Raw genomic sequence first — 25,681 nt, forward strand, 5'->3', positions numbered from 1 at the left:
AAAAAGGCTATAAAATGTTCGCAAAGGGAGACTGCTGAAGATGCTTGATAAAAGGTTGAGGAATATGTGAATTAACGAAGGTATATTTCCGCGATTCGTCTCGCAGAAGTGCATAATTTTTGCCTCACCTGAAGCAGTTGCGAACACTAATTAATTTGCTACGGAAATTCTTGGTTAAACGAAAACGATTTAATAGGGTAATTACGGCAATTAATGAAACCAGTTAGGCCAAATTGGTGGTAAAAGTGAAAAGGATGCTATAGTAAGTACTAAATAAAGCCTTAAAATTTTAAAACAGGTTATTTCAAAACTAAAAAGGTTATTTTAAAACTAAAAAAGGTTACTTTAAAACTAAAAACGATATTTTAAAATTTAAAGTTAAGAATGCGCACTCAAACCGCATAGATAATTTTTTTATTTATACAAAACTTTTGCTTCAGTTTTTTTTTTAATTTTTACTATTTTCCTTATAAATTTTACATTTGTTTAATTTGCTATTTGTTTTATATTCGTGCCGAAATTTGTACTGAGTTCGTTTTAAAATGTAAACCAATTTTCTTTTTAATTTTTTTTCTATTTAGGCTCAGATGTGAACACGTAGTTTGTTCAGAATGGGATAGATATTGATATTTTGGCAATTTTTTAAACAAGTTCGAAATTGAGCGAAATAAGTAATTTTTAAGCAAAAACACAAAATCCGACTTCAATTATCATATAAAAGTTTAAGAGTAGCGTCATTTTCTTCATGATCCAATGATCGGATCTAAACAAAACAAAAGAAATCGGTTAACGTGGTCCAAAGTTTTGAGGTAACATGCATAAAAAAAAAATATTCCGACGAATTCATAACCTCTTCCTTTTTTTGAAGTAGGTTAAAAATACTCAGGGCCGTTAACTTGTCTATTTTAAAATATAGTTAAATCTTTAGTGTAACTGACTACAGATAATCCCACAGAATTTTCTGTAGTTAAGTTTTCAGATTTTACTATTTTTGTAATTTCTGTTCACTACTTTTAAATTTGGAATTATTATTTTTTTTTTAATAAGAAAATATATTTTTACTAGTTTTACATATACTAATGTTTTTTTTTCGCCACCCTAAGTTTCACTACCTACTATTTTTCAAATGTATAATTTTTATCTTTTTAATTTTCTTTTATTCAATTTCGATTTTTAAAGTTGCTACATTTTGTCTGCTGGCGCAACATTGCATTTACTTGTCACGTAAATGTCATTGCCGCATGCACGTGCACCTATTTTTAAGCTACTTTTCTGCGTTTGCTTAGTTTACAAGTTTATTGGTAGTCAAATGGTCATAGCGCCGAGGGAGTGCAAAATCCTTCTTTTAGCTTTTATGATGAATTTTTAGTACATACGTATGTATGTAAGGCGACGAATGCGGACAACTTGCTGCTCGTTATAAATTTTCAGCATTTCATAGTTGAACACGTTTGAATAAAAGCTGAAAAGTTCGCGGACCTTACATAAATACATATGTAAAATTGCATTTTATGGCAAAATATTTATGAAGTTTATGAAGGCGTTGAACTTCAAACTAGATTTTTAAATATATAGATGAATTTTGATGCGCCGCTTTGTGTGGGTTCGGGTTTCTTACCACTTCCTTCTGCGTCGCGCCAGGTAAAGAGCTCTAAATAAGACTTTCCTTTGTTGAAGCTATAGGCTGACCGTAGTTAGGACTTCGCTTTTATATAATGGGGTAAGACAAAGAAGGTTTTAACTTAGGAGGTTGGCATTATAAAACGGCTATTTATTTGAGAGTGCTCAAGCCCCCGTACTTGTTGATACGAGGCCTATATCTCTTGGAATAGTGCGAACTATTTTTCGTCAAAGGATATACTAGGTTTCAGTGCATCGCGACTCGGAACTTGATTACCTTCCACGATGGTAGGGTCAGCTTCGTAATCACTGAGAAGCTCACACTCTGAATACGACTTCCTCAGAGCTTCCCCCGAGCTAGACGATGCCCACCCGCTTAGATTGACTCTGAACTTGTCCTCATCCGAGCTTTTAGGGTGGCTTAGAAGGACTAGAATGTGACAAGTCGCAACAGCCTCACCAGACGCTGTTCATTGAATGGTGAGCCTACTACTTTGGGGCACAGGATACTCCGTGTTTGCGCTAAAGGCATCTCAGTAAAATTAAAAAACATTCTTATATTTACTTATCTCAATTCCCATTCAAATAGGTATGCATTTTTATTGCGTTTTCGTATCAAAACAATGGCTTTGTTTAGGAATTTCGAACTATGCATTCGCTGAAAGTTCACACATGCACTTCCTAAGCGCGCATGCGCATTGCATGCCGAACCGATTAGTGACAACATGTCAACGTGCAACGCTGCTGCCACTGAATTAAGTGCCATGTAACAAGGTAATAAACTTTTTTGTGTTTTTTCGAGTTCGTGCTTGGTTGCATGCAAAGTCATATAAAAAGACGAAGTGCCGCGCACATTCCTTCAGGTGGTAAAGTAAGCTAGCGATGGTAATTAAAAAAAGGGTGAAAACAAAGAAAACCAAATTGAAACACTCATACGCCCAAATATGCGCTCAGGTGTACAAACATACGTACGTAAACTTTAGGCTCTTTTGTAGTTTTCATGCAGCAATGTCACACCAGTCCATTTACTAAGTTTGTAATGTGAGCCTTAAGTGGGCAACGCCCGCCCATTGCTGCTTGCTGTATTTCAAATTGCCTCGCATTACTGCACTCTGCTTCCCTGCTTTACTTGTTGCTTTTTGTTTGCTGTAGCATATGCAATAATATTAATTATTTACTTGATCTAATAGGGCTTTCCCACGGCACCCCAATTACGTACTTCGCTCTCTCATTCGTAATTCGCACTCCAATTACCCTTCGAACTACGTAATTCGCCAAAATTTTGAGAGCGAATTACCTCATTTGTTGGTAATTCAGATCCAATCGGTGCCGTCTCTAATTTTTATCGGAAATTTATCGAAAATAGCTCACAAATCAAAACATGCATTTTTTTTCTAAGTACGAAAAGTAAAGTTTATCAATATGTATACCCCTAATTTAATACGAAAGCTTATAAATTTTTAGGAAGAACCTACATTTTGCATCAATTTTGCAGCGAAGAAAAACAAAAAAAAACACAGACAGAGAACTGTCAAATCGAATTAAAAATGTACCCGTGGGAATGAAGTAATCCGCGATCGTAACTGGAGTAGCGAAGAAAGTAATTCAGGACGCCGTGGGAAAATGGTACTAGGATTACATTTGGCCAGCGGATTAGTGGTGTTGGAACTTAACATAATTGTGCCGCAATTTGTAAACGGTGTGAAATGCACACCCTTTTTGGTGTCTGATAAAAATTTTTCAAACGATCACTTTCAGACAAAAACGATCGTAAGTTCCTGAAGTTTCTATTATCGCCTAATAGTAGAAAATAACGACTACGTAGGCAAATAAATATGATCCGCATAAGAAATTCGATAAATATTTAGATAAGAATATTGGAAAACACTTTCCTTTTTCTCCTTCTCCTTCTTCTTCTTCTTCTTCTTTGGCGCTGTAACCGCCTAAGCGATTTTGCTCGAGTTCAACAAAGCACACAGCCAGTCGTTTCTGTTCGTAATAATCGATATCGAGATATACTCGATAAGCATTTCAATAAATATATCAATAGATATACTAACAACATTACTGATAAATGTTTCGATACATATGAATATCGATAAAATTTTCGAAAGGAACATATGAATGCATCAGTTGCGATATGCGTAGCGATATCGAGTTGCATTGATGCTGATTTCTTCCAATATATCGATAACTATGAATATCGGCAAGCACTTTGATGAGAATTTCAAAAGTGCATAAAAATACCAAAAATATTGCCGTTAAATATGTCGATAAGTATTAAAATCGATAACATTTCGATAAGAACATATGAATATAACAGTCGAGATAAGCACAAGGATATCATGAGTGATTCATGCTGATATTTTACATCGATGCATCGATTATGATATACATATGTATGTACATTAGGGTGGTCCTTAAATGTAGGAAACAAATTTTTACACAAGATTTCCTAAGCCTCAACCCCTACTTAAATATATATGTATATATGATATCTACAAAAAATATATAATGTTGATAAATGTATCGCCGTCTAGGTTACCGGGGAATAGTAGGACTCAGTTGAGGAAGTTACAAGCAGGCCACAACCCAACACTCCAGAGAGGTATTGCATATTTGCTGATGTGGCCAGAAGACGAGGCGCAGATGCTCGTCGCAAGCACATAATGCTGAGCACAAGCTTCCTAGTCACCTGCATCGCATTTGTTGGTAGCAGAACTTCTTTTCAGTAACATCAGAAAGCATACATATGTTGAGGACGAGGTTCAGGATCACGTACAATGCGACGTTCTATAGATAGACAAATAACGAAGTTCAGCGAGAAACCAACAATACCTTCAACAATTCTAGTTCTGTGAATGCCGCCATCGGAGTTCAATACCCACTTATTGCTTTAGCGGCCTCAAAAGACTAGATTAAAGTGCAGTGCATCCATACTCCACTCTAATGTAACCAATTCTGTCCAGCAATTGAAGGTTATCTGCATAATATTAGCTACCACTTTGCTCTTTGACCCGACACCACTCCAAACCGCGCGTATCCTGAGTCTACCGGTAGTTGAGCTTAACAACAATTTAAAGATTAGCTGATCTAGGCGGGCTAAGCAACAACTCCACCAACATCAGTCGCTCTTGATAAACGTCTCCGCACCGACACTATTGCTCCGGCTATCAACGCTCTCATCGCTCCAACCGTTGAGGAAGTAAGACCTCCTCTCAATCAAAGCCCCCTAATAAACCTAAGATGTCTGAGTTCTACTCGACATCCACAGTGCAGAATCCATCATGCAATCCACCGTTCGTCGGCCGATAACGCGACCAGTCGCCATCACCGCTCTCCAACACCGGTCAACAGCAGAGGCCGACATCGTTACCACGGGTCGACTCCGATCACCGCCGACCATACCGCCACAGTGGGTAAGTGAAACCTCTGCTAGACCCTCGATTGGTTGAGCATTACCTAGCCGTCAATGTGGTCATTCGTGCTTCACCTTTCACCGCTCGTAATCATTGATTTCTTTTCTAAGCTTTTTCGCGTAACGAAAGTTACCATCTGGAACCTTCATTCTCACAGTGAGATGACTTGAGTTCCTGCACTACGCCTGGTTGTGCCTGTTTCACTGCGCTGCTATGACAAACAACAATCGTTCTTTAAAAATATTGCAAGCGAATTTTTGCGCAAAGAAATCATTTGTACAGAAATACGTGAGTGAGGTAGTAGTGAGCGAGAATATGGAGCCACAAATACCTCTGACGCAATTAAGTCAAGTTTTGCATAGAAACCGGGCGAAATAATACGCAATCACAAACAAGTAGTGCGGTCATATTTATGTATATATTAATATGAATGAGCACTCATTCACTTTATCTCTTAGTACTTTTCTGCGACATTTGAGGCGTTGCCCAAATTCCTGCGCGCTTTGGGATAGTCGTTGCCGCCGGCGTTGCGCTAGCCGCTGACTGGACTGTCCGAAGCATTTCAACCCAATCTACTCAAAAGCTGCTTGAATCATCAGCGTGCACTGGACTTTCTTGCCCACAAATGATTGCAAGTACGAAGAATGGCGGTGAATTGTCCGCTGCAAACAATGGCTGCGCACAATCAGCGCGACTTTTGCTCCAGATGCAGATGCACACACACTCTTACACTCACTCACATGCAACTATGTGCTTCTTTTAAGCGATGCATACAATAGGCGCATCGCAGCCAGAATATCCGCCGTCGAAAATGCGCTGACAAATCTGTCACTCCACTTCACTTCACTTTCTTTATTCTTTCTTTGCTGCCAGGCTGATATGAGAGCGCGCTAGTTGTTGCCCAACTGCCGCCCAAGGCTGCGTCTCGTTCAAAAACAGAAATTCCGCTGCTTTGTTTGTGGCGGACATTTGAATACGCGGCGCATTTTTTGTCTTTTTTGTTGTATTTGAGTTTGTGCCTCTTGTCGGGCGTAAATTAGCCGAAAAAGTATTTGAATGCTGTGCGGCGGGAAGCGGCACGCGGCGATGGCAAATAAAGAATTTTTTAACAGTGAAATTTCTATGAAATACGGCGTCCGATTTGTCGGCGCAACGAAAGAATCAACAGGAAATCCATCCGGTAGATTATTTGTGGGCAATTCAATGATGCTATTCAAGTCGCAAACCAAAGCAAAAGGAAAAAATGGAATGGTTTGGAAAATATGCCGAAAATGCAGGGAGAATGCTTTTTTGTGAGTTTGCATTTTTTAAAGGTAAATGCACCCAGGTTGTCATGCAAATTATCTACAAAGTCGCCTTTTTATTAATACTTAGTTCATTTTTAAGTAAAGACCTCTAAGGACTTACTGAATGCGACTACACAGAGGACTAATGTGGTTTTTAGTACGCATTCACGAACTCGAATCAGTGTGATTCATATTCTCCCTCACTACAGCAGGGCAAAAAGAGTTCACTAAAGAAGGTCTGCAGTAGAGTTGGGCACTTTAGTTCTTTTGATTGAACCGTTCAGTTGTAGTTCGTTCACCGTAATGACCTAGTTTTTAAGTTTATATAGTTCATTAGTTCATAGTTCAATTGACGAATACATTTACATATCGACAAATGAGTGGAAGGTCGACCTATTTCGGCAGCCAGATCGAAAACGCCTCAGAAATATTTTCAAGGACGTCCTATTTTGGTATTTGGTTGACTTGGATTGAAAAACACCCTATCTCAACATATTTTCAATAAATTTTCAGTTGAGATACGGTGTTTTTCTATCAAATTATAAAATAGGGCGTTCTTCAACCAAATTCTAAAATAGGGCGTTAACGAACTGGCTGGTTGAACAGGTTGAGGATATTCCTCTCATTGAGATGAATTAGTTCTTTAGTTCATTTAGTTTAAGAACTACCCAAGCTTCGTCTGCAGAAACAATCTGTGGAGTAAAACGTCGAATTTAATCCAGACTTAAAGGCTTGTGGTAATCAGCACTAGAGTTGTTTAGACGAAGTGAAGACGAAAGCGCCTACCGAGTTTTCTACCGAGTTTTCTACAACTGTATAAAATAATCCCCCCAAATTGCAGTACTCATTTTTTAGGCAAATTTTTCAGTCATACGTGTACATATGTGTACGTAAGTAAAGTAGTATGTTCATTTTATTGTTGTTTTTCATCATGACGGCTTTAGCGCCGATTACTATTTGCTGATGTTATCGGCAAATTTATTCCACTTCAAATGCAATAATCGACGATGCGCAAAATTACTCATTCCGTCCATCAAACAGTTAATCAATCAGTCAATCAATCAAATTGGTGCACAATATGCGAAATAAACGACAAAAAAATGCTTAGCAACAGATGTACATGAACGCAAATAAAAAAAAAAAAAACAGGAAAATGAATGAGTGAAGCAACCAATAAAACGAGGTGAAGTGAATTGAAGTGAAGTGCAGAATTATCAGCAACAATTACAAATCGAGCGCAATAAATAAGTGCAAACGAAAGAGTGTCTGTAATAAAATGTATGATTTAAAAGTGGAGGTTAAAAGGCGATTGAAAAAGATGCTATTACAAACTTCGGTTCAACAAATTTAAACATAATTAAGGAGAAAACAAAAATAATTTTCTTTGCTAAAACGAAACAAATTAAAAAATAATATCAAACACAAACGAAACAAAAAAAAATATATAAAAATATGTAAAATAAAAAAAATAGAAAATACAGGCGACATTTAATCTTCAGATTTAATTTTCAGATCTTAACTTTACGTGCTCCTTAAAAACGCAAAAATTTCGAATCGGTTGCGGTTAAAACAGTAAAATTAAAAGGTACAGTTTTAGCAAAATCGTATAATGCTAAGGTAATTGAAACAAGGAGAATAAATGAAAATATTAAAAAAATATATTGTTTTCAAAAAAAGCTAAATTTTAAAAGAAAATTTTAGAAAAAAAAAAATTTAGAGAAATGAGGTTCTATGTACATATGTTTATAATAAAGAAAATACAATTACAAATAAAACACAAATAAATAATTTTATAAATTAAAAGTAAGTACCTACATATGTATGTATAAAAAACAAAAAATTTATAAAAATATGTACATAAATATAATAATAAAGATAAAAAACAGATATCTAAAACGATAATGAAAAGAAAATATCCTTTGGAATGAATATGTACAATAAAATAATTGATAATGTAGCGAATATTGAAAACGCAAAATATATATTTTTTTTAATAATAGGGTTTTGTTAAATAAAAAATTCCAAAAAGATGTAGAAATAAAAAGAAAATAAAAAGTATAAGAGTAATATACAACAAAATTACAATTCTCATATAAAAATTTAATTATAGTTAATTTCTTCATGATCCAATAATCGGATTTAAACCAAAATAGTATGAGGCTACCTGTGAGGTAACACCTTTGCTTTAAAATAAAAATTATAGAAATAGGTTGACGTGGTCCAAAAATATGCGGTAACATACATAACAAAATAAAAATAAAAATATTCCGACGAATTGATAACCTTTTTGTGAAGTCGGTTAAAAACATTGAAAATCAAAAATAAGTTTTTGTTGAATAGAAAATCTTAACATAGAAAATTTAAAAAAATAACTCATTCAACCAAAAAATTAAATAATAATAAATAAATAGATAGTATAAAAAATATAATATATAAATATATATATAATATAAATTATAAATAATAAAATAATTTTATCGCCAATTTAAGGTGAAAAAAATATTTCCAAAAAAACTAAAATAAAAAATTACTATTTTCCTTATTGGTTTTCGTTTTACTTATCAAATAATTGGAACGATTTATTCACATGGAATTGGCGATAAGGCTGAATTTTATAGGGAAAAAGCATAAAAAGGTAAAAACTATTGAGAATATAAAACAAAAAACTTTTTCTTCGCAGAAAATTTTAATCATCAATCAATACATCAATAAAAATAATATAAAGAAATGCATCTATTGAAAATATAAAACAAAAAAATTTTATTCACAGAAAATTTTGAAAATTAAAGGAAAAGATTTTCTACATCATTAAAAAAAAAAAAAACAAATAAAGAATTCCATCGATAAAAAACAATAAATAAAAAGTTTTTAAAACTATTCAACAAAAAAATTAATAAAAGAAAACATAAAATTAAAAATTCTAAAAATAAAAAACTAGAGAACGAAAAATTTTAAGATATGACAAAAAGAAAAATTTGATATTAAAAAAGTTTATATTTCAGATATTTAAAAAATAAATTATAAAAAACTTCAAAATCGAATATAATTTTAAAAATCCAATTATAAAAAACTTCCAAATTCAATAATAAAAAATGCAAAATTAAGAAGATAAACAGAAAACAGTGCGACTTTGTTATACGACTTTACTTAAATCAACAAACGCGAAGAAAAACATATTTGAAAGGCTCATTACGAAATTACCAAAGCAGTTAATTTGACATTATTTCTCAGCGACGTGTTGCCAAGTTGGTTTTTGCTTTTCTTCTTTGATTTGCTTCGTTTTTATGTGAAGACAGATTTTTAATTTTTTTTTTGTATGTCTTCAGCTTTCTTGCGTAACCTTTTAACGCGTATTTTTCTGCTTCGGATCTCAATTCGTTTTTCACATTCGCATATGTTATGTTTCTTCCCCTGCATCATTTTCGCGCTTTTTCTCCTTATACATACGAGTATTTCGACTTTTTCGTAAGTTTTTCTTCTCGTTTTTAGTTAGTTTGTCGTCAGTTTTTCTTTAGTTAATTTTATTGCCTGTGACATTTAGCTTCCTCCATTTGACATGGCAAAAAGTGACAAATGTGTGCAATAAACTTAATACGAATATATGAAAAAATAACAAAAAATTAAACGGTTAAGCACTTCGACTTGCATGCCAGCGGGTAAAGCTGTGTAAAAAGCGTGAAAAACAAAAACTTCAACTGCGCTTGAGAAATGTGCAAATTACGACTTCTGTGCTAATTTTTTCGTAGCGTAGTTGTTTTTTTTGTGTGTGTCTTTTGTAAACTTTGCAACAAACAATGCAATTAGATATACATAGATGTACCATAGGGTGGTCCAAAATGAGTAAAGTCGGAATTTTAATGCTCTCACCCCCTAGGGTTCTTCTATACCGAAAAAATACACCCTATATTTTTATTTTGAAATTAAAAAATGTTTAGAGGTCGCTCAAGGCGCTCAAAGTTTTCCATGTATTTTATATGGGAAAAAACAACTTTTCGTAGAAATGGTATAGAATTCTTGAACATCAATATTATTCGATCGAAAAACTCTGGTTCTCTTCGGCCAAATTTCCAATAATAATACTCCATTTTTTATTTAACCATTTTTTCATAGTAACTACATTTTATAGGTGCGCCAAAAACTCCAGAGAATGAGAGCATTCAAATTCTGACTTTCCATTTTTTTGGACCACCCTAATTTAAATACATGTGTACATATGCAAGTACATATGTATGGAGAGTGGCCGCTGATGGAGCAACAGTTTAATTGACTTGTTGCTGGCAGTTTTTGTGCCAGACCATTTGTTTTTGTTCTTGGAATATTTATTGTGCACCTTATTATGCAGTTCGTAAATAGGTCCCTTAGGCAAAAACGCCTTTATTTGCATACTACTTATACTCTTTCTGTAATGGAAAACACAATTTAATGAACAATGTGTAAAATTTACTCGAAAACGATCGTCGTTCCCTTTCTTAGAAAAACAAAGTTTTCAGGTTTAAGGAATATAAATCCACGAGTAGTCACGCTTTGCCAAAAATTTCGACGAACTTTGAACTCTTTAATGACGTCCAGGGTACTCTTAAATTATGGGGGCAACGTTCATCCTTTTGCATGGTATCAGCGGCGAAATGTATGGCTTACGACGACCCCGTTTCCCTAGTCGATATGACGGAATCCCTTTCCGACGATGACGAGATCCCAATAACAATACCATAACTCAAAGATAGTAAAGATAGCGTCGCGCTTGCCCTACCTTAGGCTGATATTGGCTACCCCCATCAAGTATGTAACCGTTTTTGCCGGATTTACATCAGGTTTCCAAAACGCGTAAGGCGCCTTAAATAAGGTAATATAGTACTTGGGCGGGTGCTTCAGTGCAAGATCATTAGCGTAAGCAATAACCTGACAACCGTGACAGCAGAGTATTCACCATCAGATTACAAAGGAGTGGGCAAAGGAATCGGCCTTGCGCAGTGCCGCGGCGTACGTATCTTGTTACGTATACCACCAACATCTCCGAATATATAATTAGTTCTGATGCTTAGAAGGCGACGAACGAACTCTAGGAGAGGGCCATCAAGCCCAAGTCGAGTAAGGTCGTGGAGAACAACCTCTGGGAGAACAGTATTGAAGGCACCCTCGATATCTAAAACACGCCTAGTGCAAATTCCTTGAATGCAAAGGCATGTTGAGAGCCGGAGAATTTATCTATACATATTTCCTGTCGGATCTGCAAGTCCAGTACTTTCAAGAACCTTGAGAAGGAAAAAAGTAAGACTTATTGGTCAAACGTCGACTGGCTTCATGTGGGAGGATTTACCTCCCTTGAGAATGGACACAACTCTGCCCAGGTTCAAACCCGTGGGTATGAACTTGACTATCCTTGCGATTAGTCTTTGAGAAAACTTCTTCCCCAAGTCACTCTTCTACTAGTTTGACGTCAACTGTATAACAAGTTGATGGCATTTGGCATATGGCAAGGTTTGCTTTACCAATCCTATTGCGTCTGTAGCACAACTTTGTATTTTTTAGCGAGAATGAAGGGCGCTAAGCAATAACTAGTGCTGATGGGTATCGAGATAGTCAGCGATTTTAAGGCTTCTTCGATCCATGAATCGGTTTCTTTAATAACAGCCACCTCTTACCTCTTGAGCAGTTAAAACAAGTGTATGCACCAAATCGCCCTAATCTCAATTTAGCACAAGAAACAATTCAAGGTACATCAAAGAAAATATATTATATTCTGTTGGCTCATAAACTTACCCCTTTCGACACCTTTCGACATAAAAACGCCTTCCAAATAAAATGTGTGTTTCTTTTACTTAAATTATTACCGCCTTCTACCTTCTAATCGATTCAAATTACGTAAAGTACATAGTACTCTCAAGTACTCACCTGCAAAAATAAGAAGATAAACAAAAGATTAGGCACCAATATTTGCATACAAGTATATTTGTATAAGTATGTACATATAAATTTCTGCTTAAATATTTGATGAGAATATTATATAACCAACTTGGAATGCCGGGTCGGAGCAATAAACAATTCGCAGAAGCGGGAAAAATAAAAGAAACAGAAAAACGCGAACAAACGGTCCCCCCAAATTTGCGGAGATAAAACAGATATTAAGACTAAAATTTGAAAAAAAAATCAAGTCGAAGAATAAGAATAAACAAAAACTTTATGTACACACACACACTTGGCCGCAGAAAGTATGTATAAACAACGATACGGTAAAATGCAGTGACCTAAAATTTGAGTTTGCAAATAAAAAAATTATTTTAAAAAAATATTAAAAAAACATTTATAAAAAAAGTTATAAAATAACTAAAAGCAAGCAAAGTGAAAATACCATAATGAAATATTAAACGGCAACATCGCTGGTTTTATTAAAATACTATCAAATACTTACATATTTTGTATGATGCTCTTCAAGGCGAGTGGCCTATGTTTGCCTAGCGAAAATAGGTAGTCATAGAAGAGTGGCGACGAGGATACACATGTTTATACATATACATATAAGAGCTTATACACACATAAATACGTATGCTGCTGCAACGCCATATAACGCATTTAATTTCAAAGTCAAAGGTCAACGTGGGACGTTTAATTTTATTGTTGAGTGTATTTATGGGAGATAAAAGAGTCAAACAATAAACAATGGCAAATATATGTATGTACTCGTAGGTATATAAAAAAGAGGGGAAAAATATAAAAATTAAAAACGTATAAAACAGCGCTAAAATTTATGAAGTGTAAAAGCTTAAATAGCTGGTAAACCAAAAGCTACGCTTCGGTGTGTGTATGCTTGGTATTATATAGTAGTGCCTATCACAATTATACTTCGAGATTTTTATATAAATTTTACTAGGGAGTATGCAGCTTGGTAGACCATTGAAATTTAGTGTAAGTTTGAAGTATCTGAAGTACCGTTGATTTTTGGTAATTTTTTTGTTTGTTGAAGGTTTCGCTCATTTTCTTCATACGACTTGCACCGTAGTATACTAAAATTCATTGGTCAACGAAACTAATTAAAAAGCTCGAAATTTTTACGAAATTTTGTTGAATTTTTTATAAATATTGGACAAAATTTGATTTACACGGTTTTATTAAAAATAAACTATAATTTTATAAGAAAAAAATATTTAATTTAAATAATAAAAAATTAATGGTCAAAACTTGTCAATATGCGGGTGGCGTATAATTGTGATAAGCACTGTAGTACTTTAGTATACATATTTCCATAGTGTAATGGATGTATAGGTAAGCGCGGCCGTTCGAGGAGTGTGCGTGGCGCGCACTTTGACAAACTGTTGCGTGTTTCGTTCACTATTTTGGCTTTTACGTGCCGACACTTCACTTTGCATGAGCAATTTTTGAACTACTTATTACTTTTTATTTAGTTTTTGTTTAATTCTAAACATTTAATTTTTACCATTAGTGAGTAAACTTTATAATTTTTGGTTTCGAGATTTTTTCGTAAGAAAATTGTTGTTCACTTATCTTTCTTAATTCTACATTTCTATAGGCATATCATATACGATTTATTGTGCCCCACTAATGAGTTTACGGTGTCGCTATTAATCCAGTATCCTACAGAAATTTTAGTATTGAGTTTAAATCTTTCAGTTCGCATTCGGCTATTAAATGGTCACACAAGTATCTTTTCCATTTGTGCTGTGCAGTTTCGATATTCACCCAGTAAAGTCAACAGCGCTCCTGCGAGTAAATTCACAGTTTGGACAGGTGATAGTTCAGCTTGCAGTGTCCTGTAAGTGTTCGTAAGGGGTTCTTGGATAAGCTCATACATTCGTGAAAGCGGTTTAGGTTATATGTTCCTAAAATTGATTTGGAATGCTCTAGACCTGGTAATTTTCCCCGCAGCGATTTATTAAAGCATCTTCCTCCTAAGTACCTGGGCCGGGCAGAGAGTGAAGATTTTTTTATTTTTTCAAGTTTATCTGTAGTCAGGTTGCCTTCAAAATGTCCCGGAATCCAGAGAACCTAAAGTCAGACCAAGAGTGTTTAGGTTATCCAGGCACTCCATCACCAGTTTAGATATTACCTGAAAAGGTCGGAGAGCCAAAATAGCCGCTTGGCTGTTAGTCAAGAACGCAATATTCTGATTCCGTTCCGCTCCTAGACTAAATGGAGTTAGTCTTCATAATAGATGTCTAGATAAGTTTCAAAGAAAATTGGTGTGCAGTCAGGCAGAAATTGCAGGACGTAGAGAACTTTCCCTTTGGCCTTTTCAATGCCAGAGAATATAAAATTGCGGAGTTTCATTACGCTGAAAGGTCATTTGTACTTCGCCTGTCTTAAACTTTGCAGCATCTTGATTGAAGGCTCCAAAGCATTCAATCTGGAGAGTACATCAAAAGTAATGGGAATTATGTGGAGTCTAGATATCGATTGTCCTCTGCAATAACGACACAATTCAAAATTCAAAAAATAAAATCCCTTACTACTGTCAAGTAGTGCCATGCCTCTAATCTTTGTATAATCTATGTCTAATCCGTACTATATTAAGTAGAAAGGGAGTAAGCATAATCTTCGCTTCTCTTCTGGAGAATATCTTTCGGTATACCAAGCCGTCATATAAGTAGTCCTCAAGACTCTGAACTGCGATATGAAAAAAATATATACTGTTACTCCCAAAATTGAGCGTACGGCTCTTTTTTGTTAATATTCGCAATGTTTTACATTCTAAAAATTTTTTATATGGAAAAAAATGCGTAAGACAGTCAACAAAAAAAATCAGAAAAATCAACGCGATTTTTTAGAGATTTGAAATTTGCACATTATTATACTAAAATTGAATGGGCTATAAAACTGCATACCTGAATTCTTTTTAGATATTCGTATTAAAAAGCTCGCGATTTTGCTGAAACTTTGCAGATTTTTCTTAACTTTTGAACACAGTATCATTCTTGGATTTAAATGGAGTTTTCTAAAATATAAGCCATATTTTAATACAAAATTAACAAAAAAAATTTAGATTGTAAAACATTGCGAATATTAACAAAAAAAACCGTACGCTCAATTTTGGGAATAACTGCATGTATGTAAGTAAAAGTATTTACGTATTAGCTTCACCTCTAACTACCCCAACCAAACTAGTTCGACAATGCAATTTTGTTGATAAATACCAGAGATCGAAAATAACCGTCACCAAGTGTCTTGTATGGTGTTTACCACTGACACAAACACTCATCTCTAAAGCAAAGAGTGTTTCTCACCGTGGCATATGACTCTGTGCTCTTTTTTTTGTGTTTTCCCTTGTGGATTATTCATCAACTGCTAAAATTTCCTTTAGGCAAAGACACTTTGGCAGGGATTTTTATTTTTAAGTGTCTTAATTTGCGGGTTATTGTAAGACTGAAAAATATAAGTGGGCGTACATAAGTGGAAGCAAAGCGTTAGGCATTTCTTTACACGACATATACGTACACATACATGTGCGAACATTTATGACAAAGAGAGCGTGCACATTCATAATATGACGCACAGAAAGTCTTGAAAATTCCGAATTAGTCCCGAGGATCCCGAAAATCCCAAAGTAGTCTCGAAACTCCCGAAATAGTCCAAAAAAGTAGGCCCGAAAATCCCGAAGAAGTATCGAAAATTCCGAATTAGCCCCAAGGATCCCGAAAATCCCAAAGTAGTCTCGAAACTCCCGAAATAGTCCAAAAATTCCGAAGTGGTCCCGAAGATTCCCAAATATTAATTATTCCCAAAAATCCCGAAGATTTGCGTAGAACTGGCAGTTGGAAGGTACTTGAATATCTTATTTGCGTTGCATAACAAAAGTATTACTTAGTTGAAAAATTATAAATCAAATTGATTCGCTCTACAAATCAAATCAAAAATTTGTATTTCTTATTTGGTTGACAGATCAAAACACAAATAAATTTTATTTTTTATTTGGTCAACAAACCAAATCACAAATCAAATATATTAAATTGATAGCGGATTTTAAATCAACAAGGATTTAAAGTCACGCAACCCTCCCACCGCATGACCGTGGCGTTGACGTTGCTTATATCTCTCTCTCTCTCTCTCTCTCTCTCTCTATCAACAGAAAATTTGATATGTTTCTACGCACTTCTACGGTACCCTGCGTACACGTTCGTGGGTTACCGCACTCTAACACTTATTTTTCCTCTTCCAGCGATAAGTGTCCGTGTCCAACAGCAACGGAAAAATATATGCAAATAACCCTTTCACACTGAGAGGAGTACACATCGACAAAAAATAAACCACCTTTTCTGTTTTGTGTTATTTTTTCTCTTAAATAGTGACGGTTATTTTGGGACACTTTCGAATTGGAGAGGGATATTTTCGACCTCTGATAAATAGATATAACACCGCAGTAGTTTACTTTGCGCCTTGAACGAAATGATACGGTGGAAGACTCTTCCTGCTTCCGCCCCACATTTGAAAGTGAAGTTTTTGATATAATAAATTTCTTTATCTACTCTCAAATTAATGCATATATTCATAACATATTTTATTATTTACAAGTGGACTATTAAACGAAACTTCTTGCCATCGTAGATATGGACTTTGACTTTTTCCGCTCTAACTGTCGCGCATTACGAAATCATACACCACTTGCTACGCTAAAAGGTTTTAAAATTTCTTAATTGACAAATTTTCCGCTTTTCTTTCCACACTTTTAACACTGGCATACATACATACATAGCTAAAACAAAACGCCTTTCATTTATTACTACTGTGTCTTTCATCACTTTTACTTTCAGAGCTTAATTTTTTTCTATATATATTTTAGTTTACCATTTTCACCTCACTGCCTTCGTAGGGCGTGAATTACTGAAAGTTTATGTTGTTTAAATACGTATGTAAGCCCACAAATGTCATCAAGTTGCTCATAAAACCTTTTAACCTTTTTTTGTAAAGTCTTTGTTATGCCTTCCCTATTTTTTTTTTTCTTCAAGTGTTTAGACTTTTCTGAGCTTTCACTTTAACTGCAGCAATGTTGACATTATGCTGGTTGATATACTACATATTTATGTACGTAATATACCACTAGACTGTGACAACATAAACAAATGTCACTACTACAGTCGGCATACATACGTAACCTGCATAATTTTGCATTCTCATCGTAAACGAAAGTTAGGCGAATATATTTAGATAATAAAGCAATTACATACGTGCGTAACTATGTTTCAAGAATTGGAAAAATCGTAGCGCTGCAAGCATTTTTGCATAAATTAAGCTAGTGTGACTAGGGTTCTAGTGGATCAAAACATTCTTCCAACCAGAAAATCCACTTAGGCCAGCGAGTTACGATCCAGTGAGGTTTTCATGCGAAGAGTTACAACCGCACTAGCCCTGAATTAGCCTTGGGCTAATTGCAGAAGGTATTCTGGTTTTTGTAGCACAGTTCGGCAAATTTGCGCCTATTTTTAACTAATGATGCCATGATCTTGAACTTTGTATGTCATATTAGTAAGAATACATCTCTTGAAATGCCTATTTTTAATAAGTCATGTAAATCTGTTAAAGCTTAAAGAAATTCTGGTCTCAAAAATATAACGATAGTAAATTCTTTCTTTTTGGTTGTTGTTGTTTCCGATAGGATTTGACTTATTTGGTTTGGAGACAAACCGTTTTCGGCGATGTGCCATCTTCAGCGTCATTATCGTTCTCTAACACAAAATATATAGTAAATTCCGCTGCTTTCTGCTATCCATGGAAATTTGAGATGTAAATTCTCGTTTAAATTATCACAGTTTCTTTTTGACGGAGGCCAGTTACAAAATACTGTATTCCAGTTGTGGGCTCTTTCTTTATGCAGATTCGCGATTGGAAATTTTTATTTTTCTTTGGAACTAAGTGTCCAAATGAAAAAATTTTTTGAGTGCAGATTTAAAAAGTAGTAAACTATACAATGAAATTATTTCCGTTACAAAAATATTTTTTTTTTGCTTTTCAAACATTTTTTTATGAACAGTTGAACATTTAAACAATTTCTGCGCCTCGTTTTAACAACTTATGCAATTCGATATAGTTTGGTCGGAATGAATTTTTATTTGCCAGTGTGCGCGCCCGACACTCGTGGCTGGATCGCGCGCAATCCGCGTTGACTTCTTGGGCAAGAAAGAAATGCACGTTTCAATCGTTCGACTTCTATTTCTCATGCTCATGCAAATAAAAATTCATTCCGAGCAAACTATATCGAAATGCATGCATTTTTTTTCATCGATATATGCAGCAATATTTATTACATAAGTTGTTTTTTTTTAATTTTCGTCCACGAGGCGCAGAAATTGTTTAAATGCTCAATTGTTCATAAAAAAATTATTGAAAAGCAAAAAAAAAAATATATCTTTGTAACGGAGATAATTTCATTGTATAGTTAAATGCTTTCTAAATCTGCACCCAAAAAATTGTTTCATTTGGACACCTAGTTTCAAAGAAAAATAAAAATTTCCAAACCACTGCAAAAATTTTAAATTTACAGTATGCTTTCCGACTGCAAAACTCGGCGCTGCCTGAATATCATTGAAAAATATTAATCTTGGTAAATTCGGCCGCTGTGGTGTAGTGGTAAGCAGTGCGCGCTTCCACTCCACAGCACCTGGGTTCAAGCCCTGGTCAAAGCAACATCGCAAAAAAAAGTATAGAACAAAGGGTTTTTCTTAGCAGCGGTCGTCCCTCGGCAGGCAATGGCAAACCTCAGAGTGTATTTCTGCCTTCTCATAAAAATACAATCGCCGTTCGGAGTCGGCGTAAAACTGTAGGTCCCTCCGCTTTGTGTGACAACATCAAGGCGCACGCAACAAATCGGAGGAGAAGCTCGGCCAAACAATAACATATGTGTAAGGGCCAATTATAATATTATTATTAAACTCGGGGGCCCACTTGAGGAAGCCTTACCCATAGCCACTATATATTTAAAAAAGCAAACAAATTGGCCCATAAAGACGTTATATATATGAATTTTATTCTATTTTTTGCCGCGGTAGACATTCCGATGGATGTAAACAGCAATTTTGGATGGGGAATTTTTCATATTGTACATATTCTTCTAGGCAATCCCTCTCATTTGATACGCATTTTTGTAAAAAAAATAAGCGTAATTTTATTAATTGGATTTTTACTCAAAAGGTACAAGTTTTGGCTTTAAATATCTTTTGGTGAGCAAATTGGTTTTCTTTTCAATTTTGTTTTTTGCAGAACATACGTTCTTTTAGTTTTGTTCGTTCCTAAGGAAATAAAATAATTTTGCGTTTTATTTGTTAAATTAAAAACATTTTTTAGTAAATCGGTCAAATTATAATCCAGAAAAAATATTTGCCGCCTTCGATCCACCACGTCTCTGCTCGCTTGAGTTCATCCCCCTGCTAGCTTAACGAAACATTTGTATGTGAAAGCAAAGTTAACTAGGAGCGACAAACGTTGGCCAGTTTGGACACTCGTTAAGTCTTGGCAAAACGTTGGCGAAAGGAAGGCGGCTATAGTTTAATAATGTTGACCACCTTCTCTTCTTAAATGCCTCTTGGCACACACCAGAAGCCCACACTCATACTTTTTTTTTTTTGCTACATATCAGAAGTAGTAATGACCTTTAAAATTTCTGCCTAAAACAAATAAGACATTTCTAAAAGCTTAAACCCTAACGTCTAAATTTACGGGAAGGTAGGAACACTGAAAAGCGTACCGCCGGAAATGTTTTGTTTTTTACCAAGTGCCAACATTAACACCCAATTAAGTAAATAGTAAACACCAGTAGCCCAGGAACATCACACAAATAAAAAAACAAAAACAATCAACAAAAAAATCTCAAACATTAAAAAAGAAAACCCAAAAGAACATTTTCAGTTGTGTTTACAATTTATGCCGAATTCGATAAAGTGCCACACAGTTTTGGTTTTCTCACTTTTAGCCACATAAATGCTTAACTTTTTCCTTCAAAAGCAAATGCTAACAAAAATCTTCTGCAGCGCATATGGCAAGCAATGTCTGTATACCTGCACTCCCCGCAACCCACCTACTGAAGCCACCTTTCAGCAGCCAACGCCACATAAGCGTCATTCCAGCACTCCGAAGGCAACTTCAACGGTTTTCCAATACACACACTTACATATTATGCCGGCGAATTTCGAGGCGCGTCTGTTAGCTGCCTTCTTACCTAACCCATTCGGAAGGGGGATCGTTGTACTCGCAGCACTCAGCGCCAGTCTCCAATGTTTATTTAGCCAGCAAACTTAAAAAAACCAACGACCAAAACAATACATTTATTTGAGTAACTAAAAACAAAAACAAAAAAACAAATAAGGCCCAAAATATGCGCAGACAGCGAATAGAATATTGTGCGCATTAACCATCATTATAACAGCAACAGAAAGAGCTAAGAAACAGATGGCAGCGAAGTTAGCGAAAAACGCAAGCCAATCTTTCAAAACAGTCTTTCTCAGCTGTTTCTAACTTTTGTTTTATCCAGCTAAAGTTAGAAAAATAAAAGCTTGTAAAAACTAAACTGTTTGCAAGAAATATAAGTTAATAAGAGTTTTGCTTTTTCTTCGACTACATATTTAGGTACTATATACATTAAAAAGTCAAAGTGTATGTCTGTCGGTAGTCAGTGGGCGCAGAACAAGCCATTATTTGGCGCTTGCCAGTTGACGTCTCCATTTCAAATTCAAATACTTAGTGATGTCACAACGCTTGTTTTTTGGGCTTTTGTTGATTGGCTGTATTGGTTATGAAATTGAAGTACATGAAGAAAAACTTGTTAAGAGTTTTCCTTAAACGGGAGAGATCAAGAGTTAACTTTGCTAGTGAGTAACGTCTGTATGTCATACGAAAGCGAAATCGATCGCAGTGCCTTTGTAATGGCAAGCCTAATTTAGCATTTCAAAAGCCAAAATTGGTTACATTATGGCGTCATTTACACGAAATGAGTTATTAAAAGATTTAATTTTCAAGAATTTCATATGCAAGAAGGTATAGTCGAGCGTCGTAGCCGAGTGGTTAGATGTAAATCTAGGTTGTCGATGTCAAATGATCGTTGAACGTATGTATCTTTTTAATTTATGGAAAGAAAGTACATAGTGTGATAAATCTTTTTTTTCTTTATTTGGAACTTTAGATTTTTCTGCAATATTTTTTTTTTTTAATTTGCGCCCGTCTGTGGCATTTTTCATGCTATTTTTGCATTAAGTTGGAAATTTCTTGACGAACAATCTACTTGAGAGCTATATGAGTCTAGAATTGATCCACACAAGTCTGTGTCTTCAAAAAAAAAACTCAGAAAAGAAATCTGAAACGCGAAATCAAACGGTCTGGAAACTCCGTCCCCAAGATGTGCATAGCTCCAGCGCCTTGCTGGGAGACATTCTTCAGCCCCAGCTCATCCAATTGTGGCATGAAAACTTCATTAATGGATATGCACCGCTACCATGGACGGTAATTTTTTAGTCAGCATTGTTTGTTCAGGTTTCCAAAAGAAAAGGACCGCGTTACTCATGATGGCAGAACAAGGTCTTCTACGCAGTGCCAAAATCACTGACCAATTATTCCGTAAAAAAAATCTGGCATTAGTCCATGTTTTTGAGTAATAAAAGGAGCGTGTTTGGGTTTCTTTTTACAAAATGAAAAGCAGGGACCAAAAATAACAGTTATTTTTTTTAAAGTCACCTTGGCCAAATATTTATATAAAAGTCATTTCCTGGTAGCAAACAAACCACTAATCCAAAGCCCAGTTTTAAAGCTATGTTAGTCCTCTCGGTTTGTTTATTATCAAAAAATAACTTGTATATAAATACGATCGCAAACCGCCAAAGCTACTCCTGTTCTAAAAGGCATTTGGCGTTTGGTGGCAGTGTAAGGCTGTATTTATTTATAGAGCCTGTACCATATAGAAATAGAAAGGCCCCTAACTAATCTTCGCACAAAGCTAGGTAGATTAGTTAAAGGCGTAAAGAATGTAGAAACAACTACTGCATAAAAGAATTAGTTTCAGTGTACCTATATTTTGACTAAATTGCCAACATAAAAACTTTAGTTTTTATAAAGTTTTGTAAAGACACGAACAATTTAGATAGGGCCTTTCTATGTTAAGCTAACGATTCTTATAGGGAGCAAAGGATGCAAATAGTTACACGAAACTTTAGATCTTGTAAATTGTGCGTGTCCGAGGCGAATGACACTAGGGTTTAATGGTCATATATTAACCTGCTTGCACTATGCGTCGTCTGAGGCCGGCCAGCATTACCTATGTACGTATTCGGAATTATTACCGTTAATAGATACGTTAAACATGAAATGATTTAGTAGAAATTATTAACAGGAAATTACTAAACATGTTTTTCACAAAAACTATATTCAATTTTATGTGCATATTCGTATGAAGGTATTCCATGGTTATACCACAAACGTCATCCAACGTAATTGATTTAAGATCAACATTTTTGAAGTGTAAAAGTAATAAAAGAAAAATGTTGGCCGAAAAAGCCATAAAAAATAAATTCTTGTGTAATAAATGCACAACTAAAAACGATTCATGCGAATAATCAGCAAATTGCATGCAATGCTGGCGTGCGACGGCAAAGGGAACAATGCTTGTGGAAGCAACAAATAACACAGCTGTGATTAATGTGCAGCAGCACGCTCCAGACGAAGACGACGACGACAACGACAACAACGAATAGAACAGCAAACGATGCGCCACAAAGCGACAACAATCAGCAAAAATAGCGTATAGCCACGAAAGTGGTAGCTGTGCAACCATTGCGACCTTTGTCTACCGGTTTGACTCGCCGCTCAAATGGGGGCTGCTGAATTGAATGCTATGCGACGTTGGTGGCGTTTAAGTCCCCAGAGTTGCAGGATGACACGCAGTAGCATCCAGAGTGTTCTTGCAAAGCGCTAAGGCGTTCATAAAGCGATTAATGTTGGGCGGGCGGCAGGGGTGCGAACGTGTTTGTATGGTTTTCAGTGGTTGCACATACATACAATGTACATTACGGTGCAATATGTTGCTATCACAAGGTGTGTGTCTAAATATTTACTCTGTTGCTGGGGTGGGTTGGCGGGGTGAAGTGGCATTGCCAGCTCGTCGTAGCAACACAATTAATCTCGCATGTGGACACCCACCTATGACCTTCTCGCGCGTGTGCGGAGCATTTACTTGCTTAACTTTTTTATATCTTCATTACATAAACAAAACGCATCGACTTGTTCTTGCAACGAATAACAAATTTTGGAGTCGTAATAGTCTAGCGGTTTTAAGCGGTCAAAGCAAAGCGACGTTAACTCTCAGTCCGCAATTTCGCTGATAAGGAAGCAAAGCTGCGGAGATAATAAAATTTAGTTAAGTGTTTTCCGTATGTGTTTACTTACATTAACCTTGGCTTCTTCGGTTAGTCGGCGGTGGTGGGTTTTTTTTCTTTTTATTTCTTTAATTTTCCTCAAGTCGTCAATGGACTTTAAGCTTTGAATGCTTTTATACTTACTCGTAAATTCAAATGCACCAGTATTTGTTGGGTGTTTACTTCGTTTAAATTTTATGTACATATGTATATCACTATTTTCTTGCTTTCTTTTGGTTATTTTATTTCGGTGATTTTTTTTATTATATAGCACACAGCTCATTTACGACATCCGGCGGTCGCATTGTCCATTCGCTGCTGGCACAACACCATTGATAGGCGCGTTATTGCAGTTGTTATTGCTGCTGCTGTTGCTGTTATTATTACTGTTTTTACGATAACAATAGTGGAAATTACTGCAATGAACAAATTTTAATTAAAACATTCTTTTCTATTTTAGTTGTCATGCATGCACATTGCCCTTGATAGGTGGGATTTTTCTTCGATGTGTTTATTGTTTCTCTATTTTAATTGGTTTTTATGCCAAAATACTATATTAACTCATAAACGAATTTCTAGCACTATGACCATCGCTAACTGTGTGCTAATGAAGGCCTGAATTAAACCTTCAAAAACACAATCAACAAAAAGTAATAACCAGAAATATGTCACATTCGTGAGAAGATAACGCTTGCTTGAATACTCCAACAAACACAGAAATCTAAAGGCTCGATCTTATCCCTTAAACAAAACTCGTACTAAAGTGGCAATTGAGTATCACAGCAGGAGTTGATTGTTCGGAGTTGGGGTTTGTAGACAAATAATTCGTATGGCCCGTACTAATGAAGCTTTCGTCATTTGGCGACTTCATTACCACAGCTTCTGATAGACGACATCATTAGAGCCCTTACGCAGAAGATTTTTTTTTTTTAATTTCGGCCCTCTTCACAATAAATCCGTTTGTTTCATCACCATTGTAAAGCTGTATCTTTTGTTAACTTTCGCCTCAGATACATTGCTGAAAATCTTATCGGCTGTTTCGCTCCCTTTGATATTGCTATGTCCAAAAACGCGGCAATGGTAAAGTGCCTCAAGGGTGATGCTCCCATATTTCTGATGTCAGTACTTGAGATTCTATTGCTTCCAAAACCATTTAACTATTGACGAAAATAGTGGCTTCTTTAGCTAGAGCCATACTATTAGAATCTCTCTATATCTTCTACTATTGGTTTCGTAAATATACATTTCGGAGCCGTGTCTTTCTTCCATGCAATATTTCCATGGCCAGAATCTCTTGGAAGATGATATGTTTCGGATATGACAGTCATTACGACTGCCGCTTTCACTACTTTGGTTTGCCTTACAAATTCAATTCACTCTCGAACCTCCGATTTTTATTTCTTACAGATATGCAGCATATGTTCAAATTTGCTGTTTCTGTGAGGTATTTGCGGCTTCTCGTGGCGCCCTCTCTGAGAGTACAAGGTGGATGAAGATATTTATTCCTCGAGGTCAAAAAGCAGCAACAAATACTGCATTCACCTCCCAAAATCCCAAAACATACTAATCCTCATATGTTTCTTTCTTGTTTTTTCATTTGTGCAGAGCTTTCCACCCGCCATGACTCCACGGATTATCAATAAGACCGGTGCCCTTTTGCCGGTATAATAATTCGGTGGGCTCTGTTCAATATACTCTTTCTCCTCCGTCTCAATACATAGTCCAGAACAAAAGAAAGTATTTCCTTATGATAAGAACCACGAAAGCGACAAACTCCATTTTATTTACTTAAAAAGATTTTCAGAAATGTATTTTACCTTTAGAGCATAGGCAAATGGCGTCGGACAGTAGTTGTTATATATAGCCAGTTTTTTTTCCCCCTAAAACTATCTCCACAGGATTTGAATGTCACTGCTTACAGCAAAAATCCGAAAATTTCCAGGGGTACAACTTTCGTGAAGCTGGACTTGTTACTATGCCGATGCACTAACAGTAGTTGTTCCACATAAAAAGACTT

At 35.6% G+C, this 25,681-nt stretch overlaps 1 protein-coding gene across 6 annotated transcripts in view; it reads right to left on the reverse strand.

Moving 5' to 3' along the window:
* The window catches only part of LOC118748929 (rho GTPase-activating protein 26), a 165,799-nt gene that overhangs the window by 67,248 nt on the left and 72,870 nt on the right, over positions 1–25,681 (reverse strand). Inside the window, exon 1 of one of the 6 annotated variants that reach the window (XM_036483682.1) lies at positions 12,086–12,122. The exons of the other annotated variants lie outside the window; for them this stretch is intronic. Coding sequence (XP_036339575.1) covers positions 12,086–12,107 — 22 coding nt within the window. The 5' untranslated portion in view covers positions 12,108–12,122. Of the gene's footprint in view, positions 1–12,085; positions 12,123–25,681 lie in introns of those variants that run through there. 6 annotated transcript variants of the gene reach the window in all.

The sequence above is a fragment of the Rhagoletis pomonella genome, unplaced genomic scaffold, assembly GCF_013731165.1.
Source record: "Rhagoletis pomonella isolate Grant_MI unplaced genomic scaffold, Rhpom_1.0 Rhpom_scaffold_00013, whole genome shotgun sequence".
Classification (NCBI taxonomy): domain Eukaryota; kingdom Metazoa; phylum Arthropoda; class Insecta; order Diptera; family Tephritidae; genus Rhagoletis; species Rhagoletis pomonella.